Source organism: Pollicipes pollicipes, unplaced genomic scaffold, assembly GCF_011947565.3.
Source record: "Pollicipes pollicipes isolate AB1234 unplaced genomic scaffold, Ppol_2.1 Scaffold_2555;HRSCAF=2994_pilon_pilon_pilon, whole genome shotgun sequence".
Lineage (NCBI taxonomy): Eukaryota > Metazoa > Arthropoda > Thecostraca > Pollicipedomorpha > Pollicipedidae > Pollicipes > Pollicipes pollicipes.
The window spans coordinates 42,652,130-42,679,632 of record NW_023596136.1 but is presented as its reverse complement, the minus strand read 5'-3'; the positions used below and the strand labels follow the sequence as shown (position 1 = coordinate 42,679,632).

Genomic DNA, 27,503 nt, shown 5'->3' with positions numbered 1-27,503 from the left:
GTGGGGAGCATTAATTAAAGAATCTCAAACAGCGCTAATTACAATTAAGGGTTCGCGGGGCTACCGCCACGCCCAGCGCATACCGCATTATCCGTCCATGATTACGAGAGTGTTTTTTACGAGTGCCTTAATCATTTTCGTGTTGGTGAGGGGCGGCACGTCGGCGGGTACAGCACCATTTCGGCCGGTCCAGAGTATTTCCGGGCGGCCTTGTGCTCTGATTAAGTGCACGAGTGCTCGGCACCGAGCGTCGCTTTGCACAGCTCTGGCAGGCGCGCGAAGGTCAGGCTACGACGGGCGCCGCCGCGCTGAGACTGGCAGCCGACGGCTCAAGGTGGGACGGTGTCAGTGCCGGCCTGCGAACCGAGCGGGAGCGGACCGCAGAGCACCAGGGGAGACCACATGAGATCGAACCCGACTGCAGAGCACCAGGGGAGACCGCATGAGATCGAAACCCGACTGCAGAGCACCAGAGATCGTCCTCTGATCGGATCCGACTGCAGAGCACCAGAGGAGACCGCATCCGATCGGATCCGACTGCAGAGCACTAGAGATCGTCTCTGATCGGACCCGACCGCAGAGTACCAGAGGAGACCGCACCTGATCGGACCCGACTGCAGAGCACCGCCGACGGCAGAGCGGACTGGGACGGACGGGAGGGAAATGAGACAGACCAAACCAAGCGGAGCGGAGCACGCGAGAACAGACTCAGGGTAAACCGGACTAGGACGAACTGGACTGAGCAGAGCTGACTTGGAGGTGACCGAGAGCGAGGGGAAGCGGGGCGGAGGAAACCAGATCGGACGGATCCATTGTGGACAGGAAGGCCGCAGAGCGGGCGGAACGAACCGGGGCAGACCGGACCCGAGCAGACCAAACCGGGACGGACCGGACCCGAGCGGACCAGAGCGGAGTAGACCGGACAGGCCCCGCTTGCTGTCCCGGCCGGCACGGGCCTGCCCTGGCTCAGGTGTCGCCCGAATGTTATCTAGGTGTGGCCGCCTGTCGCGCAGGCTGGGCTAACTGTACTCTGCCGCACAGCTCGTGGCTAGGTGGCAGCACCGCCGCACGCGCTCTGGTCCATGTCCTGTACACCGGGCGACCCCTGCGAGCCAAGAGGCGTCTTGGCGAGAAGAGTCCCCACAGGAGTGCGAGCAAAACCCGCTGACGAGACAAAAGTGAATTTGAAAGGGAGACACCGGAATATATACTCATATAGATACGATGTCTGCCTAATAGGCCCCACAAAAAGGCCATGGCTAATTCTTTAGTATCCCTAACTAAACAGACCCGGACCGTTCCGAAATCAACCCCACACACCATCAAATTGGGAGCCGGTCGGTTTACATGAGGGACCGGCTTTTTTGCGGGCCGGGTCTCCGGCCCTGCCGGGGTGTATAATCAGATATGACCGCTGCGGCCGGTGTGCCGGCCACGGTCGTAATTTGGCCCGGCCGGACGGAGGGGGACGCCCCAGGTGAGCCGCCGGACGACTCCCCGTCGCTGGAGCAGAGGAACCGCCGGCACCCCTTCCCCTGCACCCCTCCGTCGCTCCTGCCCTCCCCCGCCGGACGGAAGACAAAGAATCCGCGCCGGCCCAGCGCAAACACGGTGCCGCCGCCCGAGGACGCGTGTGCGCGCGCACGCACACACCTGGCCGGCTGGCGGAGGCCGCCCGGCCCCCGCCGCGCTGGCATAATCTTGGTGCAGTGTTTTGTGGGGCCGCGCGCGGGCCGAAAACAACGGTGGCGAGTTTACGACAAACCGTACGGAGGCGGCTCAGCGGCGGCGGGTGCCCCGGGGAGAGCGTCACTGCTGTTTGTGCGGCTGCCCGCTGACGCTGCCACAGGACCAGTCCCCCCCCCCTCCCCTGCCGCCCCTCCCTCCGTCCACCCACCCTGTCCCGGCGTTTTCAAACATTCCTGAGATAGCATGTGACATGACCGCGCGCCAGTCAAACCCACCCGGAGCGCAGCGTGGTCTGCCTTTGGCGTCGCAGTCCCGCATGGTGCCGCCATTTCTGCCGGCCTCCGAGGCTCACGCTCCCGGTCGTCCGCTGCACATTTCCCCGCCCCATTCGCCGCCCAATTACGAGCGGCGGACGAGTCAGCTCGGGCGCTGCGACTTGGCGGGTGGCTGGTGCTCCGGTCAATCGGTGGGGTGTTTAATCCCCCGCCGCCGACGCGGCGGGAAGTCCAGCATCTCAGCGTGCTGATAGCAGGCTCACTATCCGGACTCATTGCCCCCCGTGGGCTCTGTATGGGAACGACGCCCTTCGAAAACCGTAACGGATCTCGGAGCCAGGCATAGAGCAGCGATCGGGTGGAGGCACGAACGAGTACGCCGGCCGTGTTGGATGAACACGAGTCATGAAAGGCATGGTGAGTAAGTTGTAAATCTGATTCGATCGGCTAGGTATGTGCATAGCTAGTATGTGCATCGCATACATCTAATGATGAATGATAATGACATCTCGTTATCTGATGATGTACATTGACGGTTGGCAGCGCATTGACAACCATGCAAAATGAACGCCCGCCTAGGGTCAGTCATTTGCTATGAAAGGACTCTGCTTGCGTAATGCCACGGCACACGTCCGATGCAACTCTCGCCGACGAAATAGCGGCGCCGAGGACCGCGCGCGCCCGACGGAGACTGCAGTCGCGCACAGCACACTATCGGCGGTCGCCGGCCGACCTCGCCACGTGCCAGTCAGTCCGATCAAAGGAGCCGACGCACCGCCGTCACATCCGGGCGTCCTCGGGTCCCGCTACAGGCTCTGTCACGTGCTATGCACGACCAGACGCTGTGGTTTGTCGTCCTGGCAGACAAACACGCGCCGCAGCCACGCAGACCGGCGGGGTGGCCGCCGGACAATAGCGGCGAGTGGTTTATCGCCGCACGTAAACAGAGACCAGGGAGGAGTGCAATACAAGGAGACTGGACACGACGGCGCGGGCTGCTCCCGAGAGGCGCCCGTGCGCCGGGCGAAGGGCCGGCGGAGCGCCAGGGTCGGCCAACCACGTGATCCGGTGCAGGCCGGTGATCCGTGATCCACGTGATCCCGCGCAGGCCGGCGCACCTGACAGTCACGCGCAGCGGTAACAAGTTACCAGCGCCGCTCGGAGAGACGCGTCTGCAGGCCGGTGATTAATGGAGATGTAATGCGAGTTTTGCCTCCTCGGCGCGGGCGTCTGATTAGGTCAAGTGCGTTAGCATCCCGCCCGCGTATAAATATGGAGCTGTTTTGACCGCGAGACGATCAAGAGAAATGACCGCTACAACACGAACAGCTATCGGCCGTCAGTAATAGAAGCACTGCCCGTACGAAATTCAAATCACAAGACGAATCACAAATAGCGCGTGCTTTAATCACGCATTATCATACGCTCCGATCCATCATGTGCTCTTGTAGGCTGGGCACGTCGCGTACCGTTAGCCAGGTCTTCATCACGTGGCGGTGGGGAGGGGCGGATGTCTCACCTGTATCGCTCCCGGAAGAGGTCCTTCTGGATGGCGACCGTGTCCCACTCGCGGATGTTCTTGTGGCTCCAGTAGAAGGAAACGTCGTCGCCATCCGCCAGCGCCGGGTCGAAGCGGCACTGCAGCACGGCGTCCTGTCCCTCCATCACGTCCACGTTGCCGTCGCCCGGCCGCTGGCCTGAGGTCAACATGGCGCCTGCGGGCGGGAAGAGTCGGGTCAGGCACAGGCCTGATGTCGGCTGATGTTGGTCTGTCAAGTGTGGGGTCATCGACATGTGTCAAGTGTGGGGTATTCGACACACAGCAGTGGGCAACACGCGAGCTCAGGCGGGACAGAGTCCTTTAGTGAGCTTTCAAGCCGTGTCGGATGTCCATAGATCCAGAACACGGAAACTTGCGACTTGATTAAATTTTTACGCTTTACGTCTATACTTAAGCCTCCTCAAAACCCAGTCCCAATCACACCTCATCTTCCGAGTCGATTCCAAATCGCTCCTGAGCACGTCATCCGAGCGCAGCCGCTCGGCGCTGGCTCCCGCTCGCTCCGCTGCCCCGATACCTGCCCAGCCGGAGGCGTGGCCCGGAGCGGGGTCTCCGGCCGCCAGCCGTACCCCAGTCCGGTCCGAGGAGCGGGCCGGGCCTCCGCCGCCTAACGAGCGGCGTTATCGGCGGCCACCTGACTGACTGGCTGCGCGGAATGGGCCCGGCCCTGCACGCTAACGACGCGCCCCGATCGGCCACTGATCAGAGCCCGGCCGAGGGCGCACCGCGCCCGGACGCTCCCGCGGTAGCCCAGTCAGGGGCGGCGCCGTGGACCCGGCCAAGGGGGGAAGACGCTACGCTGGCTGGTCTGGTAGTGTTGGTCTGCGAGGCAGAGCCAGACGATGGCGGCAGAGGTTCACAGTGTGAACAAGGCTTATGTCCGCAGTCGCAGCAAACCCAATTAGTTTGTTTATAAGTTAATGCAGAAACAAACTGGGCGATAGGACGATTTTCAGTGCGCTAGTCACTCCCTCATGTTAAAACTGCACGATCAAAGCGACTTTTCCGAAAACAGTTTAACGATAACGTTTGTTATCTCCATGACACTCAGCCCTATCTCTTCAATGACAAGATCACAGGCATGACGGGGATGGGAAATGCAGAAGAAACAAGAAGAAATCCGCGCTCACCATCGGTAATTGCATCCGCAGAATGCACCCATCCAGCGGATGACCTTAATCGCCCACCCACTTCAAACTGAGCCGCGGTGGTGACGAACGAGGTGGCACCGAACCCCCGACACCTGAACGTGAGCACGGCAGTCATTCTCCCATTCTCCCGGTCATCGCTCCATTCTGATAGGCGATCCACACTGGTCTTTTCCGGTCCGTTCCCTCTCAGACGCAAAATTCGGTCACGCGGCGTCACGGAAACTCGGAGAAAGTCTTCCGAGTCCTTTGTTTACGCCGACGCGTCAGTGACCGCATTCTCCGAGATTGACAATTAAGGAGTGACTAGGACGGTTGGAGCGTGCAGTCACGTTATCCACGGCTCATTCTCCGAAATAACCGCGACGGACGGTGAGCCCAATACGGAACGGCGGGTCAACTTATCGCCGCTCATTTCCGCTGAATCAGCGCGGCCGTGACGCGTGGCGCATCCGAACGCTCCGTCACCGGGCCGTGACGTCATGACCGTGACGTCACGGCTGCGGAATGCCTTGCCGTCGCCTGTCCGTGCCGCTCCATAGAGCCGTCGCTCAGGCTGCACTGACGAGCGCCCTCCGACGTGCTTTCACCGTGCTTTTTGCGGTCCAACGCGGATCTCAGCGGCGACGCTGCTGAGCTGTCTTCTACGGAGGACGCGCCCCGGCGGCGGCGGCGGCGACGTCGGCCGCTCCTCGGCGCCGCCCGTCGCGGCAGCCCTGACCCGCGCCCGACCTCTGTTTTGTTTCACTCGCCGCCCCCTGACCTGTCGCCGGCCGGGGCGCGAGTCGCCGCGCGGCCGGCGACAATCAAACGCTGATTATGCCATAATGATGAAGGAGCGGCGCGCGGGTCAAACGCCGCGCGCCGCGGCCGACTCGCGTTCCGCTCGACATGAGGGCCGCCGGCGGCGGCCCGTCATGTCGAGCAGTGCGTGCGCTGGCGCGCCTCGTCGGGCGCGCTGCCCGGCTCTGGATGGCGGCGCAGGCATCCGCGCCGCCGGCGGCCGGGCCCGAGGCGCCGGCGCCGTCAGACGGGAGATTTATGAACCGTCGGTCGAGACCTGATCGCGCGCGATCGTTCCCCCGGAATGGCCGCGTTGCGTGACGCAGCGACGGCTCGGTAGCGCTGGAGGTGGCGATTGCGTCTGGGCTGGCGGCCCCGCCGGTCACTTGGCGGCGTCAGTGTGGCTGAGGTGGTGAGAGGAATTTCTCTTGCAAGCGAGTGAATTTTATCATGATGACTTTTGGGTGGGACGCTAGGGCCTAGCTATCATGTCATTTCTTACATAACTACACTGCATTACACCATAGCAGTGCATACAAAGGCGAGCAGTAAGTCATGAGGCAACAATGCCGCCACAGTAATCCAATTAAAAAGGCTCCAATGGGCAAAAACAGTCGTCTTCCGCGAATGAAAGAGACCGGCGATTTTTGCGACGTTTACAGGCCTAAAGATTGTGAAACAGACAGCAAGGCACAAGAAGGGTCTGGTTTCGCCCGCGCCACAAAGGGCGGAAGTTCGCGATGCTTCGGATAATAGCTACTGTGTCCGAGCGGCCTTGTGATGGTCTTGCCTCTTGTATGGAGACAATGCCCCTGTGGCGGAAGTGGTTGCTGACTGGGACGGTGTGCTGCGGTGTGACTGCTGACATGGGGCGTTATGCCGAGGTGCTGCTGCTGACTGGGGCGGTATGCTGAGGTGCTGCTGCTGACTGGGATGGTATACTGCGGTGCGACTGCTGACTGGGACGGTGTGCTGCGGTGCGACTGCTGACTGGGGCGGTGTACCGCGGTGCGACTGCTGACTGGGACGGTGTGCTGCAGTGCGACTGCTGACTGGGGCGGTGCGCCGCGCTGCTGCTGCTGCTGACTAGGACGGCGTGCTGCGGTGCGGCGCGGCGTCGGTGCCGCGCCCAGGACAGCTTCATGAAGCTCGGCGGCACGCGAGCGGCGGCGGAGGTCAGGACAGGTATCTCCGGCCGTGATTCAGAACGCCACGACATCTGAAGGAAACTGGCGCCAGCACAGGCGATACCGGGTGGTTTTCCGGTCCCGAGGACAGCCTCCCGGGACAGCTTCCCGCCCTGACGCTGCCCGCAGCCGAGCGACAGCTGGCTGCAGGCAGCACCTTGGCGGCGTGACGGCACGCCGCGGTCGGGCACGTGACTCAGCGGTCGTGACGTCACGCGAACCATACCGGAGCGCGGAGGCTGGATGGCCTCCATGCGGCGCTTCGCGGAAGAGGTGATGCGGTGAGAGAAACCTGGGTTCTGCTTACCAGTGACGGATGCGGCCGTACTGGGAAGGGAGCCAATGGGTCTTGCAGCCTGTGGTAATACAGCGATTTCGGTCTCGCAGTTCATGTAATGGACTTACTCAATGGAAATAACTTGAGAGAAATGCTTTACATGTTTGCCTGTGACGTTTGACATCTGCATGCTTATGTAGTGTGATGAGATGTACACAATATTCGCAAATCGTAATATTTGTGGAGTAGGCACCTCCATATAATTACAAATTGTGACCAATATACAAGCTCAGATAGGGGTATGGGCCTCAACTTCTTATGCCGATGATTGCATGCATCCAAATTTGTGTATTCTGATTCCATGATAAGGGAGGCATAACGCTTCAAAGACCACTTTGATAGCCACTGGTGGGAGCCCTACCTGGCCCTCTCACGGCAGTTCATAGGGCCCGCCGCCGCTGGCTAAGCCAGCCACCCGGCCCGTCATCAAAGCCCGCCGGCTGCCGGCGTCGACCGCAGCGTCCCTCTCAGCCGCCCTGCCGTGGCACGCGCCGCTCGGCCGGCGCCACTCCCCGTCCGGCAGAGCGCGGCGTCCGGCCTGACCTTTAAACCGGCCCGGCCGCGCCGTATGCAGCACCGGCCGGCAGGCCTTGGGAAACCTGTCGGCCGGCCGGAGCACCGCTGCAACAGCGGCGGCGGCGGCCGCCTGACGCCTGCGGTCACCGGTGGTGGCGCCACTGACCCGCCGCCCGCGGACGGCACCGGCCGGGACGACGCCGGGCGCTCCGCAGCCGAGCAGGCGGCTGCCCCGCGCGCCGCGCTGGGGGACGCGCTGCACGAGCGCGTTCATGCTTCGCATTCTGGCCGTGCCTGCGCGCGGAAAAGATGTCTGGGCCGCGTCTTTCATCGGCAGGGTCCTATCTGAGGCTGCCACCTATGACATCATAAGTATCTACATCAAGCACAAGCAAAAACACCTAGCGACTACTCAAAGCCGTAGGAGCTGCTGCGGCGTCCTTCTCTGTGGCGTTATATGTTACAACTTGGGGACGATATTTGGCAACGGGTGACGCAGCCGAGGTGGGCACGAGGACAACACCAGACAGGAGTATATCCATGGACGGCGGTTTCCACGGAAGTTCATATGACGCACGGTGAGGTATCGTGACGTCGTGTTGACACCCGTCGGGCGTCCACGGAGCCGAGTATCTCATCTCCCTCGGAGCGTCCCAATAATGCGCAGCGGAAACCTCTCGGTGAGCGTTCACCGCGAAGCTTTTCCAATCCTTCGGCGTCCTCAGTCGCGAGGGCCGAGCGCCTTGAGTGGAAGCCCGGGCGGAAGATGACAGAAGGCGCCGCCGCACCGCTCCGCTCTCGCCAAATTGGCCGCCATTGGCGCGCGCTCGAGAGTGAGGGCGTCGCGGCGCCCTGCAGCTCGCCGCACAAAGCTGCCGGTCCGAGATGCGGCGGAGACGAGGATTTGGGAGATTGCGTCCGATTACACGCGCGCGGCGCCGAGCCGCGCTGTTTGCTGCAGCTTTACATTGAATCCGAGCGAGATAAGATGCCCCCGCGCGCTCTGGTATCAAAGGGGCCCATTTGTTGGCAGCTTATCGGCTTTCCGTCGCTCGGCCAGCGGCGAGACTCCCCTTTCAGAGGGTGCACCGGCCGGCCGCGGGCGCTGTGCGGACATTTAGTCGCCTGGCGGGGGGCGTCCGAGCCATTCTCCAGGGTTGTCAGCCCGACCTGCCCCCCCATACATTATTGTTTGCCGGCTATTTTCCATGAATACATCACGGGACCAGCGGCCGGCTGACCGCCGGCGGGGGGCGGGGCAGGGGACGCGGACGGTGACTGATGTGACGGCCAGGCCGGGTCCTCCCGGTCCCCCGTCGCCCGGCAGGGGCCAGTCCCCCCGGCCCTGGCTCCCCGCTGGACCGGTCGCCGCATGGTCTCAGGCCCCGAAAGGGAACCTCCGGCGCGCGCTCAGGCCGCTACCCGAAGCGGCGTCGTGACGGTCCAGGTCTGCGTCACGCACGCGGAACCGACCGGCCGGCCGTGACCGCGACCAGAGCCGGCGGCGTCCGCTCAACACGGCACGGAAAACAGAGCGGCGAAAAACACTCGATCGCGCCGCACGCCAAAAAACTTCGAGTCGCCCCCTCGGTCACGTACGCGATTGTTCCCGCCACGGCGCTCCCGCACGCTGAACAAACGAACGCCGGCCAAAAAGCGGCCACGTGACAGCCCACCGGAAGGCGGCCGCCGACAGCTGTAGGGCTCCCGCCTTTGTCTCGCAGCCGGACTCTCCAATCGCGGGCCGCCGTCGCCGATCGAGAGGCAATCGTCGGGTCGCCAGGGTCACCGCCAGACGCGGACTGCCTCGCCCGCGCGGCACCCGGCGGCCGAGCGGCCGGCCCGGTCCTCTCCGGCGCGGCGGCGCCGAGCGGCCACACCGCCGCGGAGTCCGCCGCCGGCGCGCTGCATGGTCGCCCGGGTGGAATGCTGCAGAGGAGGTGTGCGCGTGCCGCCCGGCGCTCCGCTGTACGCGCCGGCTCACCGCCCCGCTTCAGCGGACTCCGCGGGGTCACTGGCCGCGCCGGCAAGACGCGAGGCGCGAGTGGCGCAGCTGCTGGACCGCCTCTGGCGAGCTTCTCGCTGCCGTCCACAGCTCGCGCGGCGCCGGATCGATGTTCTCACCGGCCGGAGACTGCGTGCCAGCGCTCCACCCGGCCGCGCGGCGCGGGCAGCCGAGGTGACACATTTTGGCGCGGGCCGGGCCGCAGGTCAGCGCCGTGACCCGGCCAGTACCGGCCGGTGCCGCTTACCGCCCAACGCCACGTGATGGCGGCCTGGCACGGAGGCCGCGGCCACACACGAACGGCCCGGCCAGGGGCGCTGCTGACGGCTCGCGGCCGACGCCGGCGCCGGTCGGCTTTTCATCGGCGCGACTTTTGTCCGGCTTTCCATACCGGTCGGCTGAAGAAATTGCAAAAACGCATCGCTCTGGGCGCCTCGTGAAAGCTGATGCAATCACCGGGAATGACACACGGTTCTGCTGAGATTATGAGCGTTCTCAAAGACCCGTAATGAGTCACGCACGCTCTTTGAGGATTGCCTGGTGCTAGTCTATCATGCCACTTTGCAGTCTCCGCGCACACGGTACGCCGGCTCTATGCGTCGCAGTCTCCGGGCGACGCGTGGCCTCCTGGTCTTCTGGGTCACGGCAGAGCGCCGCACACAAGAGCAGCTCCGGACGCTCATAATGAATGCCCATAAAATAACAGGGTTTAATAATGTAACGGACCGGGAGGCTGGTGGCACACATATAGATTCTCGTAAGCAAACGAAGTACCAGGGTTACTGAGGAATCGATGGTTGGTATGCAGATTACGGGTACTGCTTTCCGGAGTTCAAGAGATAACACCGGCGCGCCGCGGCACTCCACTCAACCCAGCGGCAGCGGTACTCAGCCCGGATAGGCGGTCCTCCTCCGCGGCCGAAATCTCGTCCCGGAATCACATACCTGCAACGGAAAAAGGGGGTCGTCAGCATGCGTGCGGCGTCGCTGCACCAAAACACACTCTCATCTGACAGGCAAGACAATACGACCGCGCTCGACGGCGCCGGCCACCGGCTTTCATTGGATTCCTGGGCCGGCGATCTGGGCCAGAGCCGACGGAGCCGCCGGGAGCTCGCCGGCGCGCCGCCGGCCGCCGTCCCGGCTGTTGTTATTTTCAATTAAGAGCACAATGCGTCCGTCGCGGCCATCCCCTTGGGACGCGGCAGCAGGCAGCCGCGGGTTCCGTGGGACCTCCCACAGTCAGCGCGGACGACACGGCGTCCTCTGTGGGTCCGTGGGACCTCCAACGGACCCGCCGCCGACGCAGCCCTTGCGAGAGCCTCTAAGAAGGATGGAAGAGCCTCTAAGCAGGCTCGTGGAGTAAGGCTGGCTACGGAGGCCTCCTGCAGTCGGCCGGGGTGGAGCATCTCGGAGCAGCTCGGGGCAGCTCGGCAGACGGCCGCCACAGCCGTCACGCAGCCAGGTGGCCGCTCTCTGCTGGACTTCCGCCGAGGCCGGCGCGGCCCCCGCCCCGCGGGTCAGGTGTCACCCCGCTGGACGGCCGCTTCCGGGCACACGGCCCGCCAGGTGGCGTCGGCCGCGGTCAGGGGGTCGCACCGCGGGTCAAGAGGTCGCCGGCGGCGGCGGCGGGGGGGTCAGAGCGAGGTTGGCCAGCGCCGCCGCGGGCGAGCATCCCAGCCGAAACCACGCCGACCGCCAGAACCGGTCCGATTCTCGAACGGACCGACTGAAAACCAGCGCGCCTCCTGAATTGTAATCTGAACCTAATGTTGAAATTCTGGGCCCGGCGGGGGGACTGACTCATTAACGTGCGTTAAATAATCCCGGGACGACCGGCGGCGGAAGCGGGTCGTTAGGCCGGAGCGGACGGCGGGCATCCGCCTAGTGACTCACGCCGCCGCCTCGCCTGAGTCACGGCTCGAGTCACGCGGCCTGTGCCGCTCCGGAAGCTACAGATCATGCCGGGATCGCGTCTTCCACGATGAGCCACCGCTGAGATGGTTACACGCTGCAACAAGCCGCGGCGACGGGAAAATGCTGCTGTCGGTCGCGCGGCAGGCGCGCGCATACTCGAGCCTCACGGGTAGGACACACCACCAGACGGAGGATCACAGCAGGTGTTCCGAACAGCCGTCGTTAGGACGTGAGGACGCGAGGACGGCCCGCGCCAACCGCCTGCGCCACTCGCAACAATTGGCCGCTCTTAGGGACGCAAACATCCGTCTCTGAGAACCATCACCGGCTCGCGGCTCGGCGTCGGCATGTGTTTATTCACCGCCGCGTGCGCACGCGAGAAGCTGGACTTAAAGACACGCCGCGACCGCCGCCACCGCGCCGCTTTGGTGCAGGCAAGTCTGGCGTGCCGATCGCCGGAGCCGTCGACCGATGAGGACTGGTCACGCGTCCTCATCAGCTGACGCGTCGTCGGCACAGCGACGAGCGACGGCGAGGAGCGCCGGGTGGCGCCCGCGGCGCCCGCAGCGCGCCCTGGGAAACATAACGGGCCGTCGCGAAGGGTGCCGAGTGACACAATGCGACGACGTCTCCGGCGGCCGCCGCACTGATGGATGGCGCCGGATGACGCCCGGATGACGCCCGCATGACGCATGGCCGGCCGCCGGCGGACGGCGTCAACACCGGGCCGCTGACCGGACCGGTCGATGCCTGGACTGGAGAGGGCCAGTGACTGGACCGGAGAGGATCAGTGACTGTACCAGAGAGGACCAGTGAGTGGACTAGAGAGGGTCAGCGACTGGACCGGAGAGGATCAGTGACTGGACCGGAGAGAACCAGTGACTGAACCAGAGGACTGGTGACTGAACCAGAGGACTGGTGACTGGATCGCCCATAACTGTACCGAGGAACTGGACCGGAGGATCGGTGACTGGATCGTCCACAGCCGTACCGAGGACCTCAGCAGCGCTGCAGAGAACCGGATGGCGGCAGGCCGACCGCTATTTTTCAGAGGCGGCGGCGGTGCACGGAAATGCCATCACCTACAACCGGTTGACGTTGAAGTCATGCATCGGCCAGCGCCTCGTGAGGAGGTCCGAGCAAATCCTGTCCGGTCACATTTCTCTGGCTATCTTCTACGGAGGGGCAAAAATTTCCGGGCGCTGCAAGACCCGCAAGCTCGGTGGCTGTAGGCGTCAGCTGTCACACGACGAGCAAAGGGCTCCTGGAAGTCAAACAACTTCGACAGAGTTCGCGACGTGACATGCGATCAGACATCGTGTTGGGGCCGATGGCAGGGAGGAGGACCCACCGCGCATGCTGACTCATGCAGATAATGGGATGATGGCATCCGAAAATTGGCCGTCTGCAAACTTGGGATATTAAAAATATCTGAGCCATTACCACAGCGATTTCCCAAGGCCTCGAGCACAATAACTGGGCAGAATGTCGTTATCTTCAGCTGATGTCTGCGCAGAAGCGATGTGAGATTTGACGTGCCTTTGCAGCCCAAACAAAAATTCCTCCCGCATTTCTATGTTTGTGTTAAAAAACTTCAGCTATATTTTTGTCGTGCCAGCATGTCTCTCAGAAATACAAGTGCAGCGTGGCCTGGCGGCAAGCACCTGTCAGATACAGAGCGAGCGAAGCCCAATCCACAAGACCTAGCGTTCCCGGGCTCTCCGCCGGCGAAGCGGCCGCGCGCCTGCCGCCAGAGTGCTTTGACCCCGCGCATGCGCACCACCGCCCGGCCGCCGGCAAGGATCTGACCCGCTTCGGCCGCTCATGGGGCCGGGCGGGCCGCGGCGCGCCGGCCGCCGCAGGTCCTGCCCACCCAGCGGAATCTGCTCGCTTCCGACCGTCTTCTGCCCCGGCCACGCGCGAGGCCGACAAGAACAAGATGGCCGCCTCGCCGCGGCGGCCATAAACAACGGGCGCGGAGGCGCCGCGCTCAAGGTACTGGAAGCGGCTGCAGGATTAGCGGCGACGGCCTCGGCGGTCGCAGCCACAGTCGACTGCAGAAGGCAACAGCGCGGCGGCCGGACGGGCGTCCGCCGCGGGGAGCCGGCCTTACCCGCACCGTTACCCGCGCGGCGAGCCACGCCGCTGTTGTGGAGGGCGCGTAATTTATAGCGCCTCGCCGGCCAGTGGGTTGAGCTCGGCAAAAACGCGCCGGCCTTCCGTGTGGGCTGCTGCCGGCGCGCGCGGCCGCGGGTCAGCACCGCCGCCGGCCGCCGACCGATACAATCGCTCACCGGGATCACGCCGAATTCGGCGCGCGCAGCGAGCCCGGCGTGCCGCTCCGCCGAGCAGCGCGTCAAGCGACGGCGCTTCGCACATGCCGCGAGCGGCCGCCGACGACGCCTGCTCGCGCGCGGGGTGCCGTAGAATGCGCCGTTCGGGTGGCCGCGGCGTCTAACGGCACCACGCGCGGCATTTGCGGCGCACGCACGAGGGTGCAGATAATGCGGCGCGGCCAGTACATTAATCACCTGACTTCACTGGCGTTTAGCTAAACGGTAACTGGCCGATCGCTAACGATATGCGCGCGGCGGCTGGCGCGGCGCCCCAGACCGTCTGCTCCAGATGCCGGGGCGCTGCCGGCGGGCGCGCGCTGCCGCCAAGCTGGGAGCGACGCCCGGTGGACGGGCGGCCGCGCATCTCCATACGCGGCCGCCGCTCTCCGGCGAGTAGGTTTATAAGCTAACGACACAGTAATGGGAGGTATCGGCCGGCGGAATCTCGCCGACAGGTGATGGATCGTCGCCGTCCCGAATCCGGCCCGTGGTAACGGCCTCCTTCCAGGCGGCGGAGGCGCGGCTGGAGGGACGCGGACCTGCCAGGCACCGATCTGGGCCTGAACCCTGACTCGATCCAGACCTCGGGCAGTCAGATCGCGCTCGCCTTCCGCGGTTCGCGGGCTGTGCGCAGCGTCAGCAGGCAAAGCCTCAAACTATACCTTTTTAAGATCGTATCGTGTCAGAATTTGGACAGAGACCTTTTTTGTTTTGCCAGCTGGTCGCAGGCACCAGTGACCACTATCTCACCATTTAATGAAAATTCAGTCGTGTCTAACCTGAATGTTCAAACGGTGCGGTTGGAAAGTGGTGGGAGTCGTACTTTCGACTGATGAAACTGTTGGCCATTGGTCAGTCTTAACAGCCGGTCCAGAATGAGCTTGTGCTGAGTGAGCTGATCTCTGTAGGTTGTGAGACCATCTTTGAAGGGCAGTGCAGGGCAGGTGCGCTGTGGCAGCTTGTATCACACCATCTTTAAGTATATAATGTTCGCTAATAATGCAATTTAAATAAGCATTCACCGCATTCAATCATGAAAACAAGGAAAAGTCAGCTATAAGTGTCCCGAGTGCATACTTCAACAATCAAGCTAGCGTAAAACAGCGAAAGCAACGACTGATACTATCGACGATTTAGCTATCCGTTCCCCCGGGCGGGCCGGAAAACAGTCAGATGTGCTTTGCAGGCAGAACGACTGACCATAGCTGCGAATTGCTAGCAGGTAGCCAATGTGCGACATTGTGCCACCGACTGTGAAAGGCCAAAACCGTGCCAGACCGAATCAAAACACGGTCTGAGTCGACAGCTCGTAAAAACCGTGAATACTGAAATAGCACCGGATGACGGGCACTATACGACACTAATAAACCCGACAAGAATACGGGCACATCCATTCCAGGGGCTCAATTACGGAAACGGGACTATTGGGTTCAAATGGGGCCGTTAATGGCATTACGGATCCGTGGGAGAGATCTCTGGGCGGGGATTGAGGGGGCGCCCCGGCCCACTGCTAATCCCGACCATGTTTTGTCACTGGTCCGGCAGATTTGGGCGGCTCGGTTCCGTCCCAGCAGATGCGCGACATCAAAGGCGACCTGCCGTCCGTGACCAGCGGCCTGCTCGGCGGACCGCCTTCAAGTCCTCGTAATCCGCGTCACCTGCTGCGTTTTCACCGGGACACGTGCACGACGAGGGACCCGGCCGCAGCCCAGGGCGCCGCGGCGGATTAGAGATCGGCGCGCCCAAAACGGCGCGACGATCGTCTTCCGTCTCCGGGAGCTGGTCTGTGTCGTTCAAATCTTCTGAGTCACCGTCTCGCGAGGCTCCAAAAGCGCGAGGTCAGGGCACTGGCCTCTCTCTGGCAAGCCCCTGCTTCCCAAGCTTCAAGCTTCCCAGTGTCAAGTTCAGCTCTTCGATACGGCCTCCAAAATCCGCTGAAGTACCTCAGACTTGTCCGTGCTTCCCGGCCAGATGCAGCACCTTCAACACCGGTCACCTGAGGTCACCTGAACCTCCCCTAGTGACTCAGGTGGCCTCTCCCACCAGTTGCAGTGCCTACACCCGGCCGGCCGGGCGCTGGCGAACTCTCGTGTTCCCATGACTGGGGCCGAGGCCGGCGGCGCGGCGCGGCGCGGCAGCCGACCCGCTCCTGCAGCCGGCGCCGGTCTCGGGTGTCGGCCGTGCCCCGGGCCCGGCTCTCGCCCGGTAATGCCTCCCCCTCGGGCCCCGCAGCTGGGTCGTCAACAAACGCCGTGGGCCGGCGACGGGCCCTCTGCAGCCCGGCCCCATTAGCATTTAGATGGCGGGCGGCCGGTCCTTCGGAGGCGGGGATGGAGTCGGCTGGGCGCCGGCACGTCCGCTGCGGCACGGCACGGCACGTGCACTGGGCTGGGCCCCACAGCAACCGCGGCTGTGCATGTCCCTCGCGGTGCAGCGCCGTTGCTGCCCATGCCGTCGCGCCCTAGCGGGAGCACACGGCGAGGGGTCACCTACGACCAGGCGCGGGTGAATCATCAGCTCAGATGAGCAGGGCCGTCACGGAGCCATTGTTGGGGGCCGGCGGTTACCCGCGCCAGATTCGGAGCACGCGAGACGTCGCCGCTCCATATGCATGGGCGCTCTCGAAAGCATCCGTATGGAGGCATGTGGCGCCGGCACAGCTGTGCAGGTGCATGAGTGCCCCGCCTGAGCGAAAGGACTCGCGCCGATGCCAGCGATCGGCCCACAAAAAGTGCGCAAACAGCTGCACATCAGCCGGCGGCTCCCACCCACGGCGCACTGCAGACAGGCGTGCAGGAGCGCGTACCGGACGGCCGTGAGCTGAGATCTCCGTCAGGGATCATCCGGCAGCGCCCAGCGCGGCGCGGGCCGGCGGCGGGCGGAGCTCCGCCACCCGTCCGGCGGCACCCCGCCGCTGATGACCGGCCGAACAGGGGCGCCGCCGCGCCGCCGACAGGCCGGCCTGGGTCAGCGTGTTTGCGCCCAGGGCGCGCGGCCACCCGCGCCGAGAATAGGCCAACCGGGACAAAGGGCGAGCACGGGAAAACGCGCGCCGCGCCGCGCGACGCGCCAGGGTAAACAAGCCCGGAATCTCGCTCTCGCTCTCTCGCCAGCGGAAAGCGGTTCTCTCCTGGAGAACGTCCGCTGGAGTGGTGCGTTCGGGTGGCCGCTGCGGGTGCGTTCGTCTCGCTGGCGGGAGCGGAGCGGGCCCGGCTCCGGAAAGCTCCGTGCCCCCTTCCCCCTCCCCTCCCCACGCACCTCCGGAGGAGCCAGTCGGTGATCTGTTTACGGCCATCGGCCGACCCGCCAGATGTAAATCATTTGTCGGACTATTTTTGTAGCCTAGGGGTGGACAGCTTCATTAACCCCAGCGGCCCCGGCGCCGGGGGACCGACAAACTCGTCAACAAAGCCCGGCTGGCGAGCATGCGGCTTCTCGGGGTCAGAGATCCCCTCCCCTTCCGAATGGCCCGTGCGCTCGCCACCAAGCTGTCACTGCGCGGAACATGCCCCGGTGACCATATGTGTTAGAAGGAAGAGGTTACCGTGTGATCGTGCCGAAAAGTATCAGCCTGTCGATGGACGGAAACATTGCAATTACCTGGCCGCAAAATACTTCGCAGGAGTAAGGCGGACCATATCGAAAACAGCGTGCATACAGCACGATGACATGTTGGCTCATCCTTCGCGCACCCGGACAAAAACGCGCTCTTCTCGCCTGGTGTATCACCTGGCCAGGAGCACAATCACGGTCAGCGCCACCTGCGCTAGGTCAGGCGGCCGCCACCAACCACCGTCATTACCGGCGTGCCGCACGCGGCGCCCCGTCGGCCGTGAGAGCGGTGCCCGGGCCGGCCGGGCGCCAGGTCGCGGGCGGGGCGCTCGCGGCTGCCGGGGTGCGTTCCCGCGCCCGCCGCCGCCGGGGCGCCCGGCCGGGCCGGTTTAAATTGGCCGCTTCCTGGCCGACGTGGGAACGCCCGGCCGGCGGCGGCCGAGATGGCGTCCGAGACAGCAGGTGCGCGTCCCGGGGCGCCTTGAGTCACCGGCCCGGCCGGCCGGCCCGCACCGCCTTGGCGAGGGCGGCGGCGAGGTTGCCGGGTGACGCGGCGAGAGCGGGCGGGCGACCGCGACGCGCCCGCGACATGCCGCGTCGCGGTCGACTGACATGGGAACCGGGCGGCGACAATTGCCCGCGTGTCCTTTCCCAGGCGAATCACGGCGGGAAGCGCGCTCAGGCGGCTCGGCGGACGGGTGCGCCGCCGCCGGCTGTTCGCGGAACCCGGCGGACCACGATCAGGCCTCGGCGCAGGTGAAACGCATCCCGGAGCTCCATTGGCGCCGCTCAGAGAGCTCCGCCTCGAAGAGCGCCGGATCGTCTCGACCGCCGCCGAGCGTAAGCCGTCTGTCACTTATGAATGTCTCCCCCCCGGCGCTGACCCCCGTTTTTTACAGGCGTCGGCTCGCCGGTCGTTTTTCTCCCCATGTTTTGTGGCGCGCGCTGTCAGCGAATGCCAGCCTGACTTCAGCCAGACGGCCGTACGTCATGGCGGTGGAACCCGAGCGCGACGGGCTGGGGCGTCGACGGCCGCCACCTACAACAATAACATCTGCTGTTTTCTCGGCAAAGTATTAACAGAAACACAGGCGGCCAGACGCCTGTCGCGCGGCGTGGGAACCTGCGCCGCTCCGGCGCCGGGCAAACACAATTAATAGCTGGAAATAATGGACCGATCGACGACGGCGCTGAGCCGAGCCGGCTGGTCTCCGTCAGGGCCGGCGTCGGCGCCGAGCGGGGCACACCGCACTGTTCACTTTCCAGCCCCACCCTTGAATCCGGCTTCATTTCGAGAACTGAGCGAGCCCGCCGCACTAAGTCGTCGTTGTCACCGACACGACTGCTGTTAGAGACTTATTGTTACGCATTCGTCACAGCTTTTCGCGGCTCATGTATTCGTTAGGCTGTCGTCGCCGAGAGCGTATTTCTTCCCCTTCTCAAGCGACACCTCGTTCGTCATTATTATCATCTCCGGCGCTCGTCCCCTTCGGCCATCTCCCACGCTTCTCTCCCGGCTTGTCTCCCGACGCTCCTCTCCGACCCTCGCCGCCGCCGCCGTCATGCCACCGATGACGGCACAGCAGCAAAAACCGTCACCTGTCGGCCGTCAGCTGCGCCGACCGAGCAGCGGATGGCCACCTGGGACCGTGATGGTGTTCTCCTGGGACTGCGTCGGTGTACCCTGGGATTGTGTCGGTGTCCCTCTGGGACCATGTCGGTGTCCCCCCGGGAACGTGTCGGTGTCCCCTTGCAAATCGCGTCCGCTGGCCCGGGACGGTTACTGCACCGGACGGCTACTGCACCGGATGGTTACTGCACCGGACGTCTACTGTACCGGACGGTTACTGCACCGGACTGCTACTGCACCAGACGGCCGCTGCACCGGACGGTTACTGCACCGGACGTCTACTGTACCGGATGGTTACCGCACCGGACGGTTACTTCACCGGATGGCTACCACACCGGACGGCTACTGCACCGGACGGCTACTGCACCGGACCGTCACCAGACTGCCCAGCACGCTTCTCATCGACATGGACCTCCAGCGATTGTGGGTTCGACGCGGCGCGGGCGGTAGCTCGCGCAAACCGCCTCAGCTCATTTCACATGGGGAGGGCGCGGGCGGAAGACTGAGGCGCACCTGTGGCTCACATGACATGAGGAAGACAGACCGTGGCCCGTCTGACGGAAGGGTCACACATCCGGACACGGTGCAGTGCGGCGTGACTTTCTGCGGCGTTATCTTCTCCTGATAGCGGCTGAAGCTTGTGCAGGGTCTCACGAGTATCTCACCGTTCTCACATCCGGTCCCGCCGTGCGTACAGCAATCATGCGCCGGTATCTCCGACAGGAACTCACCTCGTGCGTTTCTCTCACGCGCAGATATCAGCACATCTCTCCCATGAAGATGTAATGACAACCGGCTGGGTTATACATCAGGGCATTTAAGCTGTGTCACAAACAGGGCCCCGTCTCTCCCCCGCTAGCAGCCTGCCGTTCGCTCGCAGCGCCGTCGCTCTCAGGCCTCAACGGCACATCCACTGCAGTCCTGATAGGCCCTCTCCCCCTTCCGCTGCGGTCAGTGCTGGACCGACCACGCCGAGTACTGCCACCCCCGTGTGCTGGCCCCCCACGCCAGCCCGCCGGCTCCGGACTGCGGTCAGTGCCGTGGCCTTCATCACTGCGGCACGCTCGGCCCGGGCGCGGGCCGTTCTCACGTGCGGGGCCACGGTCCGGCGGCCTGGCCGGGAGGCAGGCGAGGCCGTGCTGAAGGTGGTGCGGCGACGTTAGGCCCCCCCCCCCCATACTCACCGCCTCTATCCCTGACCCAACCACACCTTCCGCTGGGGTAAGCGGTAGATCGAGCGCGCTGGTGGTGTGTGATGTGGGAACGAGGCCATGGATCGCCTCCATGTCGGTGTGTCTCCGTGGGTTTACGGTGCAAAGCATTGGTTAGCGGTATGATGACGTTAATGTGGTGGAGGTTATATACTGATGTTGCAGGCTGCACCGGCGGAGTTGTCCATATTTCAGCCGCAAGGGGGGTATGCATATTTCAGCTACCGTCGACTACCAGCAACGGATCGGTATGCCGGTAGCTACCTTTCATGGCCGACAAGGCTTTGAAACGATTTATGTCACTTGGAGGACCGTCCAAAGTGGCATGGTCAACTGGCAATGGAAGAGGTATTGGGTAATATGTAATGATGGCCTGCAGTGTTCGTGTATCTTACTCACGTATTTACGTTGCACTCACATTTATCACCAGATTTATAGATAATTTTACGTTGCTATGTGATATTGCACACCTATCACCCACGGCTATGGGTGAGCAGCACTGTAAGAAAAGGCTGTATTACGAAGGAAGCTCCTGACCCCAGTCTTAAGCTATTGCCAATTTTAAGTCTTCGTTGAGAAATAGCCCGTTATGAAAGTGCTATATCTGCGGGAGAATCTTACACGAGCGGCGGCAGTTCGCTGAACTCGGGGATTTGGCGACAATGGCGGCTCTATACCCCGTAATGTATTTTGAGGGTGTATGGGGCCGGGGGTTATCTGGTGTGGTAATGGTTTAACAATCATTCCCGGGGGATTTTACAGGTTGAAGGCAATTGGAAGAGGTACAGTGGCTGATCCAGTTGCCTTGTGATATAAAATTTTGAGGCAGGCGACGGTTCTTGACTGCTATCAGTCCTAGTACGACAGAGGACGCGGGAGAAGGTAAAGCTGATATCGGCAGCTGTGGCGTAAGTTGCTGAATGATCCAGCGCTTTGTGGTGAACAAGATACAAAGTTTCAGGAGCACACGGATTTGGAGTGATTTAGAGACTGCAACATTTAATCGCGCTGTACGTTCAATGATTGTGTGATGGGGTCACCCCAATTAAACGCTTCGCTGGGATGGAAGCATTCCTTTAATGCACAGCCATGCAACCATGCAAAATACAAACGACGGCCACTTGTATCTCGCACAATGACCTCGCCTCTATTCACTTCGCAACGAAGACCACATGGAAATGGCATTTCGAGACTCGTTGAACGCCCCTTGTTGCGCTTAATTGTCGGCAGCGACAAAAACGCGCCGATTCCTTAGCGCAGACAGCCTTTGGTTGCCGTGTGCCAACGGGCGGTAAAGCGGCGCCACGAACAAGGTGTCGCCGCCGGCGCCGGTTGCCCAGTGTACCCCCGACCGCTGGGGCCGGCGCCAGCGTGTTGTTTGCATGTGTCGATATGACGGATGACCAGGCCGGGGGAGAGTGGGCGGAGACGCGGGACAGGTGGGAACAGCGGCTGAAAACCCGGCCCGGCGCCGACCCGGCAACAAAAGGCGCCCCGAAAACCCGCGACCGGGTGCCGACGCCGGAACAAAAGCACCTGGGGCGAGCAGCCGTTCGCGGCTCGTCGACCAGACGTCATTCGCCGTGAAATGCACAATGGCCGTGCACCCAAACTGGCCGTGTTTTATCGGATTAACGCTGGCATCAGCTCGTAAATTCGCCGGTATGAGCCGGCGCAGCGGCGCGGGTTCTCGGGTCTGTTGGCGCGCCGCGCCGAAATGGCGGGAAATCGGGCCGGCTGCTCGGCTGGAGCGCGGGTCGATGTTCTGTCCCTTCCCTCACGTGCGGTGCCCGTGGCAGGTCTGACGCACATGCCGCCGCCGGGGACAAGGCGATCGCGCCACTCGCCGTACCCCCGTTCACGTGCCGCGCCGGCGGCGCGCGCGACGTGTGGAATGGAAGCCACCAGCCCACGTGAAGAGACAGGAGACCTTCGTGCACGTGCAGGACAGAATCCATTGGGCTTGGAGTGTTGGGTTAGTGCGTGCGTCAGGTTAGTGTTCAGGAACTATCAGAAAACGGACGAAGCGGGAGCCATTATAGCACGCGGGGATGCCGATGCCATCACCGCACAGGCAGACTCTAGAGCCATGAGCGCACGAGCGGGGACGGGGCCCATCGCAGGGTCACATGCAGCACGGGACACGGTAGCACATGTGCGTAACTGGAACTATCGACATGTGCAGGCCATTGGAACAATCGGGGCGCATCTCCCGCCAGCTACCGAACCGCCACCGGATGACGACCGAAAGAACGTGGCCGCCACAAAAAAAACGCGGCCACAAAATTACCAGTCATGGACGGGCCGCGCCGTCAGCGCGCATGCCTCACACAGGTGCGGTATACTTCGCCAGGCAGCGTTCAGTGACGCCACTTTTGGGGATTGCGGTGATAGCCGTTCCATTTTCCACGGTTAGGCAGCTGCTATGCACTCAAAACTCGCGTGACCTGGCACCACTGAAAGATAACTTCTGCTTTCGAAACTGACACAATCGTCGAGGAAAGTGTGGCTCGCAAAACGCCACCCGGTACAAAAGACTGCAATCGCAATGCTTCCCTGGCTTGCATGAAAGCCGTTTTTCCTGGTGCCCTGCCCAGGGTGGTCGTCCTAAGCTGCTGCTCACGCATCAATTCACGTCTCAAATCCAGCACGAGGGACCAAAACAGACTGTGCAGCAAAAGACGGTGACACCCTCCGTCATCGAGGAAAATATTTCTCCACTGGAACCTCCGTCTTTGCCAAGTCAAAAACACTATTTACAAAGCCCGCCGTTTCGTCCAGCGGGCCGGCGTGTGTCGCCCGAGCGAGGGTTCGGCTAAGGTGTCGGCCCGAGCGAGGGTCCGGCTAGCGTGTCGGTCCGAGCGAGGGTCCGGCTAGCGTGTCGGCTCGAGCGAGGGTCCGGCTAGCGTGTCGGCCCGAGCGAGGGTCCGGCCAGCGTGTCGGCCCGAGCGAGGTTCCGGCTAGCGTGCCGGCCCGAGCGAGGGCCCGGTTAGCGTGTCGCCCCGAGCGAGGGTCCGGCTAGCGTGTCGGCACCAGAGCGAGGGTCCGGCTAGCGTGTCGGCCCGAGCGAGGGTCCGGCTAGCGTGTCGGCCCGAGCGATATCGGGGCCGGATCGCCGCTCGCTAAATGCCCCGTGCATGCCTCGGCGGCGTGCGGGCCTTATACGGCCGGGACCGGGCGCGGCGGCGGCCCCAGTCGGGCACCGCCTGACCGCCGCCGCGGCGGACCAGCCCCGCCAATTAGCGGCAGCGCCGACAGGGGCTCAGCCCAGCATGCCGGCAGGGGCCCTGACCAGCACGCCGAACCTCATCAGCGGCGGCGCGTCCGCGCGTGCGGCTGCAACAATCCGCGGTGAGCGGGGGCGAGACATCAAAGGGCGATTAGCGTTTTTGCAGTCGGCTGTAGTTTTGTGTTCGCCATCGGTGTTGGGCGTAGCGGGCGGCGAGAAGGGGGAGGGGGAGGAGGCTCTCGGCTGGGATGGTGATGAGCGGTGATAAGATGAGATGTCTCCTAGTCAGTATGAAAATGGAGGAGGATTTTTGGCTGGGATGGTACCACAGTGGAGATCAACACGAGAAGCTTTGGTGCAAGGGAAAACAACAGCAGGTGAATCTATTCTCCTAAGGAAACTATGACGGAGAATCTTGGGAGAGTAACTGTTGATGCCGTCAGATTAAGCATATGCATAGTGTCGCAATCGTTTCGGACACCAACACAGCAGCGTACTCAGGCAGGTGGTCAAACACAGCGACGGGCAGGTACATATGATTGTCGGCCCTTGAGCACCGTGTACCAGTTGATTCAAAGCGTTCCCGGGAAAAAAGAACACCTTCATTCCTCGCACTTGAAAGAGCAGAGCTCACCTGCTAAGAGCAATCCAGTAATCCAATACATGTCGGTAGAGTTGTGCTCGCTCGTCGCACGTGTTACACGGACCGCATTGCACACCACCGACTCCAGTAAATCCGCCGACCTCACTAAACCGGCCCGAGCACGGCTCGCCACCAGCTCTCCCGCTCCGCTGTCGCCAGACACGCTCGCTGGTCGGTCAGTTTCGGCTCGGCGGCGGCGGCGACACAGCAGCTGCGTTCCTGCACACACCCCTCCTCAGCACCTCCGGAGGAACTGGAGGCCGCCGGCCGGCTTCGGCGCCGCTCGCCGCTAGGGGGCGCCGCCAGCGTCGCGGTCCGCGCGCTGGTGGGCGGCGGCGCGGCCGGGCCGGCCGGCGAGTCTATCCAGGTGCTAGCGCGGTGCTTCGGGGGGACCGGACGGCGCACCTGAGAGGCCGCGGCCGGCCTGGCCGAGGTCGGCCGGGACCGCCAGGACCGGGCGGACAAACAAGGCACCGATGCCGTGCCCCAGGGCAGCGATCCGCCCCCGGGCACGCGCACGAACACAACACTGGCCGGCGGGCGTCGCTGGACATCTGACGCCGATTAAACGATGGACATCTGAGATCGACGCCATCAAGCGTGACTGGAGCAAAGAGGAGCCGTTCGAAGCCTGCTCGGCCCTTTCAGCTCATGTTTCCCGGCTATACTGAGCTCCCTGACGCATCAAACTGTTAGCTTGTCACACGATATGCCTGTGTGTAGCTATGCATCTGCCAGTTCAAGACGATCGGAGACATCCATTAAACCGTTTACCAGCTCACGTGTAATGCATACAACGTTCCTTTCCTTTCCTGCTTATTTAAGCCGCTCAGATATGCCGAGTAACAGCCAAACTACAAAACATCCAGCACTGGCCTGGTGCCAAGTCGCAAATCTGGAGTTTTTTCGGGTCCTCCTAGCTGTAAGGGCAGCTATTTTGTGTTGTAGGCCACGAACCTGGGCAACCCAGACGTCATATCCGAGATGCAGCATGCTTAAGCATTTCGTTTGCTTTGACAGATGGAAAGGGGGCTCGGTTAGCGTGATACGTTCCTGACTAAATACCGTTGCATCAGCACCAACATGACAAGAAATCAAAAACGTACCTGCCTGAAATATAGTTACGTATAAATAAATTCAATTTTGTATAGTGCAGTCGAAAATTGTGTCGGTTCCTCCGGCAGGCAGTGCTCTAAGGTAACACTAGGGGAGCACACAATCACGGGAACAGCCACTAGCATGCTATGCAGCCGAGTAAAAACTAATTGACGCCGTCGCAATCAGAAGCTCTGGAAAATGAGCGTAATGACTGGCCGAGCACCGAAAGCCCATTTCCCACCCAGCAGGAGACGGACGGAAAGAGCTAGCGCAGACGGCCCGGCCTCTCTCGCTTCCAGCACGAGCCGCCCGAAAAACGGCACCCACTCTCTAAGAACAATACGGCGCGTACGCCGTAGCCCAAACAAAAACCCGAGATAATGCCGGGCAATTACTCCTTCATATCGCCGTACCACCCCGACAATTTAGCAGTTTGTTTTTCCTCCCAGCTCCAGCCCTGGAAACCGTTCAGCTGCCCTTGCCAGTCTGTCGTCGAGAGAACGCGGCGCAGACCGTTGGTTGGCCCCGTCCCCGACGCCGCCGGCGCCCCCGGAGTCAGCGCCTACGGCTGCGTCCAGCGGCGATTGTGACTGAATGCCGGCCTGCCGTAGGCCGACGGCAGGCACGAGCTGCGATGCGGTGCGGGTCCGGTCGGCCCCGGCCGGTCGGCGCCGATATGTGATGGCCGGCCGTGTCGGCATGCGCCGATTGCCCGAGCCGCGCAGGGGCGGTCTCAGAGATGGTGGCAGGTAGGAGCTGTCCAGATTGGTCAAGGGCGGTCTCAGGAATGGTGATGGGGAGAAAATGTACAGCCCGGGCAAAGGTGGTCTCAGGACAGCGGCAGGGAGAGCCTCTTCGGTCCGGCGGCCCCAGGAAGGACGCAAGAGAAGACCTGGCCAGCCAGAGCGAACCCACGAGGCGGCATTTCGCACGTCAGCGGGCGAAAATTAAGGCGGCGTAGCTATCGACTGTCTTGGCCAGAGGTGCATCACAAGTCTAACACCAGACATTAAGCCACGGTCAAATTAAACATACTCGGGATGATAAAATGTGTATCAAACTTCAGAATCCACAAAACCCAGTAAAACAGACACTATTCAGCAACACACGACGGCTGACAAAGCGCTTATGACGCTGGGTCCGTGGTTGCAGGGCTCCACTTTTCCACTGATGTTCTGTGTTCAAACAGGTCACGTGAGTAACGAATACTCCGCCGGATCAAAAATGCTCAACAAGAACGGGACCAGCCATCGCGGTGCAATAGCCGGCTCTCAGGGGCCACACCCGGATGTGATCCAGGCACCTGCTCCGTACTTAGCGTCAGTCGTGAGTTTCTCCCCGCAAGAAGTGCGTGTGACGTGCCGGGCCATATTTTCGCCCGGCGAGCGTTGGTGCCTGGGTGGCGCCTGTCCCGCCCGCGGCGCGGCACGCTAAGCCGAAGCTCGTGCCCACGCCGACACAGCTATTTACACTGGCGGCTTTTTGCGCGGGGCGGCGGCCGCTGCCCCGCGTCGGCGGCCCGCGCCCGCCTGAGCGGGCGGCGCGGAGTCACGAGCGGAGTCGGGCGTCAGGCTGATGTCGGTCAGGTGCTCTAGGGTGCGGTGACTACGGAGGTCGTGTGGCGCCCGTGACGGCGAGTCAGAGATCCACGGACACGAGCCCTGAGTCAGCGAGTCTTAGATGGGAGTCAGGAGGCGGAGGGTCGTGGGAAGGAGCGAGCGAGTCGCGGTCACGAGGCACGAGTCATGAGTCATGAGTCACGAGTCACGAGTCAAGCCATGAGCGGCACCCGGTGACCAGCAGCCTTCTAGGGAGCGGAGAGCGCCGCTACACAAACCGTGAAGAATACGAACAGCTCAGGATGGTTCGTTCGCTTTAGGCATGTGTTCAAACTTTGGTGGTTACCCACATCATACCGAGTCTAAACGACGACAAAAGGACCGCACTCTCTCCATCGTAAGGGAGTAAAAGCCTCGTCCCGTCTCGAGGCCCGCTGCAGTTATCACAGTGTCCACTGCCCTGTCTCTGAGCCAGATACGGTCGGCAGCTCTGGGCGGCACCTCGAGGCCTGCTGCAGTGATCAGAACGTCCCCTGCCCCGTCTCTAAATCAGATGCGGTCGGCAGCTCTGAGCGGCGTGGCTACCTGTTGCGATCAGCGGTGCTGCAGTGATAAGAAGAGCCCCTGTCCCGTCTCTGAGTCAGATGCGGCCGGCAGCTCTGAGCGGCGTGGCCACCTGTCGCAATCAGCGGTGCTGAAGTGATCAGAGCGTTCCTGCCCCGCCTCTGAGTCAGATGTGGTCGGAAGCTCTGAGCGGCACCTCGAGGCCTGCTGCAGTGATTAGAAGCATCCTAGTCCCGTCTCTGAGCCAGATGCAGTCGCAGCTC

At 62.7% G+C, this 27,503-nt stretch overlaps 1 protein-coding gene across 1 annotated transcript in view; it reads right to left on the bottom strand.

Moving 5' to 3' along the window:
• Positions 1-24,255, bottom strand: part of LOC119103789 (hemicentin-2) — a 34,972-nt gene extending 10,717 nt beyond the window's left edge. Inside the window, exons 1-2 of the mRNA XM_037227447.1 lie at positions 24,011-24,255; positions 3,484-3,679 (exon numbers count right to left, since the gene is read on the bottom strand). Coding sequence (XP_037083342.1) covers positions 3,484-3,679; positions 24,011-24,041 — 227 coding nt within the window. The 5' untranslated portion in view covers positions 24,042-24,255. The remainder of the gene's footprint in view (positions 1-3,483; positions 3,680-24,010) is intronic.
• Between the last annotated feature and the right edge of the window lie 3,248 nt (positions 24,256-27,503).